Raw genomic sequence first — 11456 nt, 5'->3', positions numbered from 1 at the left:
AATTACCATTTAATTAATTTCAGTCTGAAGTCTCATTTTGTGGAGGAACTGGAGTGAGCCCAAATGGTGAGGCAAACAAAGGCGAGGCTATTACCAGCCTGTCTGGCCTATTGTTGAAGCCTCTCTGTGTTTATGGCCGGGGAATATGGATGAAACATGAAACAAAGCCTGCTAATCCACAGGAAGAGGAGTCAACACCACAGCCTCCTTCCATTGATAGCATTGTGTCAGAAACACGCAAACCCAAGTGTAATTTATTTTCTTCCTGCTTCAGAATAACACGTCTTCTGCAGCCTGCATGCGCGCATCTCTGCAGAAATCCCAATTATTTGGCCAGACGGTGCCAAAGAAAAGCCCCCGCAACATAAACAGGCATTGTGAGGACTGGGACACGTATGCTGGGGAGTCCGAAGGTCTCCAAAACACAGTTGTCACAAAACTTAGTATGGATGTGTCCCGATTCCTGCCGTCTCCAGCACAGCTGCTGGTTCTAGCTGCTAATAACCTGATCTGTGATTGGATGGATGAACGCTTCATCACTGCGCCTCCATTATCAGCAGAAATCCAACATCTGATGCCTCCTCATCAGCATGAAACACCCCCCCCTCCCCTCCATCTTTCTTGCCTTATTTCTCTGTTTCCTTCCCACAGTCTCCAGTCATGTTTCATTTGGAAACTCGCCTCCTTCGGCAAATTAGCAATTAGAACAATTTAGTGGGAATATGTATGTGTGTCATTAGTTTTCCTGACAATTAATAGCCGGAGCAGGAGGTCAGGCGAGACGTTTCCACATGACCGCCGCTGCGGTGTGGAGGCTTGGCTCGGGGCTCGCCGCCGCCACAGCTGCTGGAAGCTGGGCTGCACCTCAGGACCACTCACCATAATTAGTTTACCTTGTAGCCATTACTTCTTAAATCCCTCCTTCGCCTCAGCTAACCCAGCCCGTCCCCACACACAGACGGTAGAAACCAAAGCACTCTGGGCCTGGAATGATGGCGGTCAGCCAGCCGAGGTGGTCAATCGTCAGATCACCTCTGTAAGCAGCTTCTAATCTTAACAGGAGAGTTCCAGCTTGTATTTGGCCCAGATTGGCTTCCTGCTCTGAATGGCGGACATTTTTCAGGCCTGCACATCCTGTCCACTCTCGACCCTCGCCGTGGTCGTCATGGTTACCCACCAAAACACTCATCTGAGACGCTCTTCTGGTTTTCTGTCCTCAGCTCAACCTTGTGTCCAACATCACATTGTCCAAGTCGGCCCCCGAAGCGTCTCCACTCTAAGCCTTCCCCAGACCCCCACCACCCGACGGCCCCCCTCACGCCCCTCTCCCAGACCCACTCAGTCATCACAGCCAACAGCCTCCACAGCGTGGGACCCATGCGACGGCGCTACTCAGACAAGTACAACATGCCCATCTCTCCAGGGTACGCAGAAACCCCCGACAACATGGCACCAACACGACACCAACATGGTGACAACATGGCACCAACACGACACCAACATGGTGACAACATGGCACCAACACGACACCAACATGGTGACAACATGGCACCAACATGGCGACAACACGGCACCAACATGGCGACAACACGGCACCAACATGGCGGACAACACGGCACCAACATGGTGACAACATGGCACCAACACGGCACCAACATGCCGGACAACACGACACCAACATGGCACCAGCATGGCACCAACATGGCGACAACATGGCACCAACATGGTGACAACATGGCACCACACGGCACCAACATGGCGACAACACAACACCAACACGGCACCAACATGACACCAACATGGCGAAAAACACGACACCAACACGGCACCAACACGACACCAACACGGCACCAACATGACACCAACATGGCACCAACATGACACCAACATGGTGACAACATGGCTCCAACACGGCACCAACATGGCGACAACAAGGCTCCAACACGGCACCAACATGGCGACAACACGGCACCAACATGGCGACAACACGGCGCCAACACGGCACCAACATGGCGACAACACGGCACCAACATGGCGACAACACGGCACCACATGGCGGACAACACGACACCAACATGGCGACAACATGGCACCAGCATGGCGACAACACGACACCAACCACGGCACCAGCATGGCACCAACATGGCGACAACACGACACCAACATGGCGACAACATGACACCAACAACGGCACAACACAGCACCAGCATGGTGACAAACACAGCACCAACATGACACCAACACGGCACCAACACGGCACCAACATGGCACCAACATGGCAACCAACATGGCGACAACACGGCACCAACACGGCACCAACACAGCACCAACACGGCACCAACACGGCACCAACATGACACCTAACATGGTGACAACACAGCACCAACATTGACACCAACATGACCCAACACGGCACCAACACGGCACCAACATAGCACCAGCATGGTGACAACACAGCATGGTCTTACCGGACGGAGGCGTTAACGTGGTTTGTTTGTTTCCTGTTTACAGATATCAACCAGAACAAAGAGTTTTACATGAATGCAGACGTTAGACCGCCGTTCACGTACGCCTCACTAATAAGACAGGTAAGACCCTCCAGCTGGTCGTCAATGATGTGTAATCTGTTGGGTAAATTGTGCCTTTCGGTGATCTGCAGATGTTTTCCAGACATTTCTGTCTTCAGGTTTACAATCCAGACACAACATGTAGAGTTTATTCAGAGACTCTCCACAATGATCCATGATGACAGCATTATTTACCACATTTCATCGCTGCTATGTTGCTAAGAGACCTCAATTTTCACCTGGACATGATGATGAAGACACTTCCTGTCAAACTTTACACCAATCAGAGAGCTTAGATTGACTGTACTGTCCCATTTGGAGCACTGGTTTAGTGAGGATAGTAGGTAACTGGTGGCAGAAAGCCTGAATAAGGAAACTGTTTCTGTGCCATTAGGTTGCAGGTTAGATACACTTTTGAGATTTTCTGCGGTGTCCCACATAGATCTGCATTCGGCCCAGTTCTTTTCCCTTTTTCAGTTCATTCATTTAGCAAAAACTCTTGTTTTCTTGTGAGAACGATGTGCAGATGAGAAAAGGTTTGGTGACAGTTGATCTGTGTGTTATTTCTACAAACTTCTGTTAGTAATAAATCCTGTTTTCTTCTTCTGGTTGCTCTTTATGCTGCTGTATCTTTTCACACATTTTACGTCTTTTTAGCCTCATATCTGACATCTGAATCTGAAAGCATGATGTCTACATGAAAACATGTGTTCATGCTGACTGAGATGGAAAAAGTTTTGATTAAAATAGAACAGGATATTTTGGGGTGAGTAGAATGACAACTTCATATGAGTTTAAGATGCAACATTTCAGTTGCTTCTAAATTCATTTCACACAAAGGCAGGATGAACCTGTTTGAAAGTCCAGTCAATTATAGCCAGAGCGCTTTAATCTGGGGTTTCAGGAATTAATCTGAACCCTCCATAATTGCTGGCCTGTAATCTGCCTGAGAAATGTTTTCGCTTGCTTTTCATTTACACCCACAAAAGAAAATCTTTTCAAATCTTGTGTTTTGGATTCAGCGGTGCTTTTCCAGCTCTGGAAACGGAGCCGGCGTCTGCGCGCTCTGTGCCGGCGTCTCCTGCTCGTCTCAGGGGAGCTGCCGCAGACCTCTCTGCCTCCCGTGAATTATTAATAATTTTGTGAAGCGAGCAAAAGTGTAAATGTTTGTTTCTGTCACTGTTCCTCATGCAGGCGATCCTGGAGTCTCCGGAAAAGCAGCTAACACTAAACGAAATCTACAACTGGTTCACGCGAATGTTTGCATACTTCAGGCGCAACGCGGCCACGTGGAAGGTAATTATCCTGCCGTTGTTGCTTCTCAGCCGGGCGGCGGGTGAGGAGACGGAAACAATAATAACACCGTAATAAACCAAACACGTAACTCTCCCCCGGTTCAGTCTGAGCGAGCCAACGTTCGTTTAACCTGACGGAGAAAAAAGCAGCCAGTCTGGGTCTGAAATGGGGGGGTGTTCTGGTGGTGGTGGGGTATCAGGGAAACACAGCAGCACTCCTGGCTGATGCTTTCCAACAAGCTTCAAATCTCACACACATATTACAGAACTGAGATTTTAATTTCTTTTAAAGAGTGAATAAACTCACAAAGACACCCCCCCCCCCCCCCCCCCCCCCCCCAAACCAACCAGCCAAGCCGAGCTGATCAGTTATATGCAGCTTTACCACATATAAACACTCCACCCCTCTGCTGACCGCTCCTCCACGAGGGTGTCATAAACACCAGATTCCTCCTGGAATAAAACATAGTGATTCATTTCCTGACATGAACTTCTTCATCTGGTCCAACAACCCAGAAAAAGAGCTGAACATCCTGTTATCGATCAGGAATCGGATGTGACGGAGTTTCATTAACAACCTTCTGGTTTGTTCATCCAGGTCTCACCCAGCGCCTGTCCTGCTGTTGTCGTTCCCATGACCAAGTGTTTGACTGAAACTTCTCTCCTCTCTTTGTTTTCACACCAACTGCAGAACGCAGTCCGGCATAATCTTAGTCTTCACAAGTGTTTTGTGCGAGTAGAAAACGTAAAAGGGGCGGTGTGGACAGTCGACGAAATAGAGTTCCAAAAGAGACGGCCTCAGAAGATCAGCGGGTACGTTTGCTTCCTGTCCTGAAGGAAGATGCCGCTGCTCCATTTCATTGTCTTTGTGCCACAGCGTCCACAGTCCCCGCTTGCTTTGGCGTGCCCCCCACCCGCCGCCCCCCCTCCATGCTTTTTGGTGATGCCTCATAACCCACAATGACTTATTTTCATTTTGATCCTCACCCTGTCCCATCTCCCCTCCCTACCCCATGTCTGTCTGTCTGTCCCCGTCTGTGCTGTCCATCACTGCATCTGCACCTGGCTGCCCCCCCCCTCGCCCCTGCCTTCCCCGCTGCTTTGCTTCTCCCAGGGTGCCATTCGCACCAACCTTTCCCTGCATAAGTGCTTTGTGAGAGTAGAGGATGAGTTTGGGTCCTTTTGGACTGTTGATGAGGAGGAGTTTATGCGCGGCCGCCACGTACAGCGAGGCCGCCCTCGGAAATACGCCGCTGACCACAACTTTGACGAGCTGCTCGTACAGTAAGCACCTCCCTCCGCCTGCATGCCCCCCCCCCCCCCCCCCCCCCCCCCCGCCCTGCCCCTCCTTCCTCCATGTTGCCTTCATGCTTTTTGTGTTAAACTCATCATCAATCATGCTTTCATTAGCTCATCCTGTTCTTCCTTCCCATGAAAAGCAAAGCGTTTGGAGGTAGTTGTGTGGTGTGGTAGAGTGATAGAACATCTCAGAACTGTAGCCTTAATGTCCGCATTACTACACCAGTAAATGTGTTTAGTTCAAAGTGCATTGATCTCTTTTTATGAAATCAGATAGTGCTCGAGGTGAGACACGAGTCTGTGGTTGTAACTTAATTTCTGTGTTTGCAGAAGTCCGGCCCTGGTGAAGAACATCCAGACCAGCCTGGGCTACGGTCCAACTCTCTCCGCTGCCTTCCAGGTAAAAATAATAAGTGACTTCATCTTCAGCTGCCTCTCTCCGTCTCATACGCCCAGTCTTTGTTTTCAGGGCAAAGTCCAGGCATGAACAGAGTGATGGGCAGCTCGCAAAGTGCTGACAACTCTCTTCCGTTTCACATTTAACGCTTCGGGCTTTGCTTTTCAGGCTTCGATGGCAGAAAACAACATACCTCTATACACTACTGCTTCCATTGGAAGTCCTACCCTAAACTCGCTGGCCAACGCCATCCGCGAGGAGATGAATGGAGCAATGGACCATGGAAACAGCAATGGGAGTGACAGCAGCCTGGGACGCTCGCCCCTGCCAGCTATGTGAGTGGCGTGCACGGTTTCTACCACCACAACAGAAGAAAAATAGCTGAGGCTGTTTTTTCCGCTTTAAAAACACTTAAATAAAACAGAAAGCAGCTCGAGTGCCCACCCAGAATGCTCTGAAGTGATCTAATACGTGGCATTGGCCCAGTCAGGGACAATAAATAAAAGGGAGGGATGATATTGGAGTGTTGTCGGGTCATGGCCGGTGCTGTGGCGGGCCTCCCTGCAGGAAAGGAAACTCCACCTCTTTCAAAGTTTCCACAAGCAGAGCAGCCAGGAAGAGAAGTCAGGAGTGCTATTCCAGCAGGGAGTTTCAGAGCTTTGCTTTCTGTGTGTGAACCGACCGTTTGACAGCAACGCAACCAGCAATACGACCTGCAACATGACCTGCAACCCACAGCATGACCTGCGACTATGACTTGTAACATGACCTGTGATATGACTTGTAACACATCCCGAAACACACCCTGCAACTAGATCTGCAACATGACCTGCAACATGTTCACAAGTCCTGCAACGCAACCAGCAATATGACCTGCGACACGACTTGCAACACGACTTGCAACATGACCTGCAACAAGATGTGCGACCCGACTTGCAACATGACCTGCAACAAGATGTGCGACCCGACTTGCAACATGACCTGCAACAAGATGTGCGACCCGACTTGCAACATGACCTGCAACAAGATGTGCGACCCGACTTGCAACATGACCTGCAACAAGATGTGCGACCGACTTGCAACATGACCTGCAACAAGATGTGCGACCGACTTGCAACATGACCTGCAACAAGATGTGCGACCCGACTTGCAACATGACCTGCAACAAGATGTGCGACCGACTTGCAACATGACCTGCAACAAGATGTGCGACCGACTTGCAACATGACCTGCAACAAGATGTGCGACCCGACTTGCAACATGACCTGCAACAAGATGTGCGACCGACTTGCAACATGACCTGCAACAAGATGTGCGACCGACGTGCAACATGACCTGCAACAAGATGTGCGACCCGACTTGCAACATGACCTGCAACAAGATGTGCGACCCGACTTGCAACATGACCTGCAACATGACCCGTGACATGACTTGTAACATGACCTGCAACATGACCCGTGACATGACTTGTAACATGACCCGTGACATGACTTGTAACATGACTTGCAACATGACCCGTGACATGACTTGTAACATGACCTGCAACATGACCCGTGACATGACTTGTAACATGACTTGCAACATGACCCGTGACATGACTTGTAACATGACCTGCAACATGACGTGCGACCTGACTTGCAACATGACCTGCAACATGACTTGTAACACATCCCACAACACACCCTGCGACTCGATCTGCAACCTGGCCTGCAAAAGTTCACAAGACCGGCAATGCAACCAGCAATATGACCTGCGACACAACCCACAGCATGACCCGTGACACGGCTTGTAACATGATCTGCAACAAGACGTGAGACATGACCCGCAACACACCCTGCGACTTGACCTGCGACGTGACCTAGAACACTGCCTGTGACACGTCCTGAACATGTGACACAATCTGCTGTACAAACTGCAACATGACTGGCAACTTGTCCTGCGACACAAACTGTGACAGGTCTTGCCAAATGACCTGCAACAAGACATGCGACACAACCTGCAACACACCCTGCGACTTGACCTGCAACTCGACCTGCGACATGACATGCAACAAAACGTGCGATACAATCTGCAACATGATCTGCAACACATTCAGGAAAATACCACAGCAGAATTAGCCTGCAGGTCATCGTACAACATTTTCCTGTTGGAAAGATGCGGTCGGCCTGGAAACCACAGCTCCCCGTTCACTCGCTGTACAGAAGCGTCTGCAAAGTTGTTTCAACCTAAAATAATCCGGTGCACGTGGCATGGCTTCCAGATGTGGGGGCGAAGTTGACTCGAGGATCGCCTCTACGAGACGGGGGGGGGGGGGGATTCTGCCTGAAAGCAAAAGGGAAAAGGTGCAGCGCTGAGCTCCTGGCCAAATAGAGGAAAGTGCCATCCCTAATCACTGTGAACATAGCTGAGAGCGTGGCTGTGGAACAGGAAAGGCAGAGACAGGATGGGTGTGCTGGCCTGAAGGCAGCCTGCTTCTATCTTTAGGCTGATGGAGGAACGACTTCTCCATAATTATCTTAGTATGAAATGAGCTAAATCTGTTTTCTTTAGCTTTTAAGAAAGCTTAACCTCATGAACACGACTCGGTGCTGAAAACCTCGCTGAGATGCTGTGAATGAAAAGTTCAACACCCCCCTGTTGACAAGACGGGCCGCTGCTCCGTCTTCTAAAGCCAGACAGAACTCAGGTATCCAGAGAAGGCTCATTATCAGCAAAGTGTGGAATCAGCATGCAGTTGGGTGGTTTGATAATAAGAGTTTCATGTTTGCCCCGCAGCGTCGGCGTCGGACCTGCGGCTACAGAACCGCTGCAGCACTTTGATGTGAAAATGATAGAAAAGCTGACTTTACTTTTCCCACCACAACACGGCAGCTCATTAGCATAGCAGCGCCTCCAAATCAGCCAGGACATCCTGGTGGGGGGGAATGAGGCACGGGCCTCATCCTGACACGGCGACAGCACCGCGGGTTCGAGCCGCCGGGCCTCGCGCTGCTTCTGTAATGAGAAATTTGGCAGATCTCATCTCTTTAGTGGCTCTTTTGCCGAGGCTGAGAGGTGGAGAGAGATGGGGGGGGCAGCTCATGTTTTCCGCCTTGTTTACAAGTGACAGGGTTATTATTCTCATAAGGGTTGTGTTTCTTATCGCAGCGCCGTGGCGCGCGCGCCGCTGCCGCTTTTCTTCTCTTATTGACACTTGCTTGAAAATCTGCATTAATTCTGCAGTTGAAGCTGGACGCGACGTCTGCTCGCTGTGTTTGCTTGAAGTTGATTAATGATAGAAGCCGAATCGGGGTCGTCCTCTGGAGACCCGCCTCGCAGGTTGTGCATGTTAACGAGCAGGAAGGGGAACACACAGCGCGCCGCCGATCCTCCGATCGCTGCTCCGCTCGTCTCACGTTGTTAATCTTCCTCATTTATCAGCTCGGAGTGAAAACACGTCGGTGCCATGAAAATAAAAAGCCTGCAGCTCTGCTGGAAAAGCTCAAAGGAAGCTGGAATTATCATCAGCAGCAGTGAGACTCCTCACCACAGCCAGACATTTGTTTTTGTTCCCTCGTCCTTTCTGCACAATGAGCTCAGGTACAGGTGTGTGTGTGTGTGTGTGTGTGTGTGTGTGTGTGTGTGTGTGTGTGTGTGTGTGTGTGTGTGTGTGTGTGTGTGTGTGTGAGTGTGAGAAAGCCTCTTAAGAAATGTTGAGGAAAGTTTAGGATAACTGATCTGAACACTGACATTTCCCTCCTCCTCCTCCTCCTCCTCCTCCTCCTCCTCCTCCTCCTGCAGGCATCACATCAGCGTTAAAGAGGAGCCGTTGGACCCCGACGACCACGACGGACCCCTCTCCTTGGTAACAACCGCCAATCACAGTCCGGACTTCGATCACCACAGAGATTACGACGACGACCACGACGACATGCTGTAAACCCCCTCCCCCCCTCGTGGCCGCCTACCTCCCCAGCCTCAGAGGCGAGATGGTGTCCGTCGCCAGGGAGACGGAGGCTGTCCACAGATGAAACTGAACTGCAGTCTCAGCCACTGAAGACAGCTGTCAAATGTCTCCAAGTTGACGTTTTAGTGCCATTACAGACCTAGAACAGACAGAAAAGACAGCTGACCCCCACGCCCCCCCCTCCGCACCCCCATCAGGGGGTCTTTTTGTTGTCAGATCTTCTTCTTCTACTTTTCTTTTTACGTAACGCTTAAAAAGTGAAGACAAACTTTATTTGTACTCGTGTGTTGGACGGATCCGTTTGGTACTGGGGACGGGCGGGCGGGGGGGGGAGTGACATGGTCACGGACCCCCCCGCTGCGCAGCCATGATGGACTGCACTCAGCAGACTGCATATGGGGGGGCGTGTCCCCCACCTGACCCCTGGCCCGCCCACCCCATCACACTCACATGACCAGGAACTGATACACACCCATTGTGCGGTGTGTGTGTGTGTTTGTGTCTGTTCATTGTCACTGCCTTCAACACTTCTCATTGGTTAGATTCCATTTGGGGGGAGGGGTAACTTTGCTTTGTGGGGGGTGGGATGTTCCGTCTCCTTTACTGGGATGTTTGCGTTGTTTTTGTTTGTTTTCTCTGCTTGTTGCTTGAACCGGATCAGACCTCATGTCCAGACCGAGTGCTCCACGATGAATGTTTTATTTTAGCGCCATGAAGCAGAATGTCACAAAACCAAGAAGTATTTTCTGTCCCCAACCCCGCCCCCCCCCTCGGCGATGCACTACTCCTTATGAAGGCTCTCTCTACGCATCAATGAAGTTTAATTTAAGATGTGAGAACGACACAGAAATCATGCCAGCTGTGATTTATCCTCCCCACCCCCCCCCCCCCCACACACACACACACGCGCTGCGGCAGATCAACTCCATCCCCGTCGTTTTATTTACATTCGTAGCGTTAGCAACCGATGAAATGCTTATGTTTCCTGTTGCCACGGCAACCAGATTGTAACATTGCAGATTCCAGTAGATAGCCAATGAAAAAGGCCAAATCTCACCTGGAGGATGAGGATGCCTCAACGTATAGCATCACCCCCACCCCCCCCCCAAAAAAACATAAAAAAACAAAGACAAACAAAAACACAACGGTTGCCATTGGCAACATGTGAATTCCTGATGTTTTTGTTCGACAGCTAGAAAGAAAATTGGTGGTTTTTGAAACTGCAAAGAATTTTATTTATTCCTGATTTCCTTTTATTTTTTCTTGTGTATTCTTCGCGTTTTAAGTTGTGAAAAGTTGTGTGACAACCAAAGAGAAACTACAGTCATTGTTTCAGATGAGGCCAAATATCTTCTCTCCTATTGGACGATCTCGGCAGCGGTGGAATCGAGGGGAAAACGCTCCGTCTGGTGCTTTCCTTTATTCTTCTTTTTCTTTTTTAATAAAAACCAAAGGGGCGGGGTTGGCGAAAGGGGGGGGGGGGTTGCCAGCGGCGATGCTTCGCGGTGACCAAATCGGCATTGTGTCTGACCAAACTACACGTGAGAAGGAAGAGCTTTGCGGAGGACGACATGGACCACACACTCACCCACTCCTCCTCCTTTATTCCTCTGTGTGTGTTTCCTTTCAGATGATTGTATGCCACGTTGTTTTTCAGGGGTTTTAATTTCTGAATTTTAATTTGCAAGACTTTATGATTGTGTCTTGTTTCTGTCAACTTATTACTTTTTACATTAAAAAAAGAAGAAAAACTCACCTGTCAACTACAAAGCTGGGTACAAGGTACTTCATGGCTCCTATTGTTTTCTTATTTGTAGAAAAAAAGAGAAAAGCAGGGGATGGTGGGGTTATTTGGGAGGGGTTCTGTGTGTAATATCCAGGCAGCTGTGGGATGGGTCGCTTGCAGCTCGTCCACAAACCTCTCAGTCATCTTCTGCTTAGTTTGCTGGTAA

General features: G+C 49.9%; 1 protein-coding gene across 1 annotated transcript in view; it reads left to right on the top strand.

The window, feature by feature from the left end:
- foxp1b (forkhead box P1b) overlaps positions 1-9811 on the top strand; it is a 169166-nt gene extending 159355 nt beyond the window's left edge. Inside the window, 10 exon segments of the mRNA XM_079241660.1 lie at positions 1221-1274; positions 1277-1298; positions 1301-1419; positions 1421-1424; positions 2512-2588; positions 3762-3863; positions 4554-4675; positions 5492-5561; positions 5727-5893; positions 9339-9811. Of these exon segments, the coding sequence (XP_079097786.1) occupies positions 1221-1274; positions 1277-1298; positions 1301-1419; positions 1421-1424; positions 2512-2588; positions 3762-3863; positions 4554-4675; positions 5492-5561; positions 5727-5893; positions 9339-9477 (876 nt within the window). The 3' untranslated portion in view covers positions 9478-9811.
- Positions 9812-11456: the final 1645 nt, after the last annotated feature.

The sequence above is a fragment of the Telmatherina bonti genome (assembly GCF_933228915.1).
Source record: "Telmatherina bonti genome assembly, chromosome: 6".
NCBI classification, from domain to species: Eukaryota; Metazoa; Chordata; class Actinopteri; order Atheriniformes; family Telmatherinidae; genus Telmatherina; species Telmatherina bonti.
This window is presented reverse-complemented; position numbering and strand designations above follow the sequence as displayed.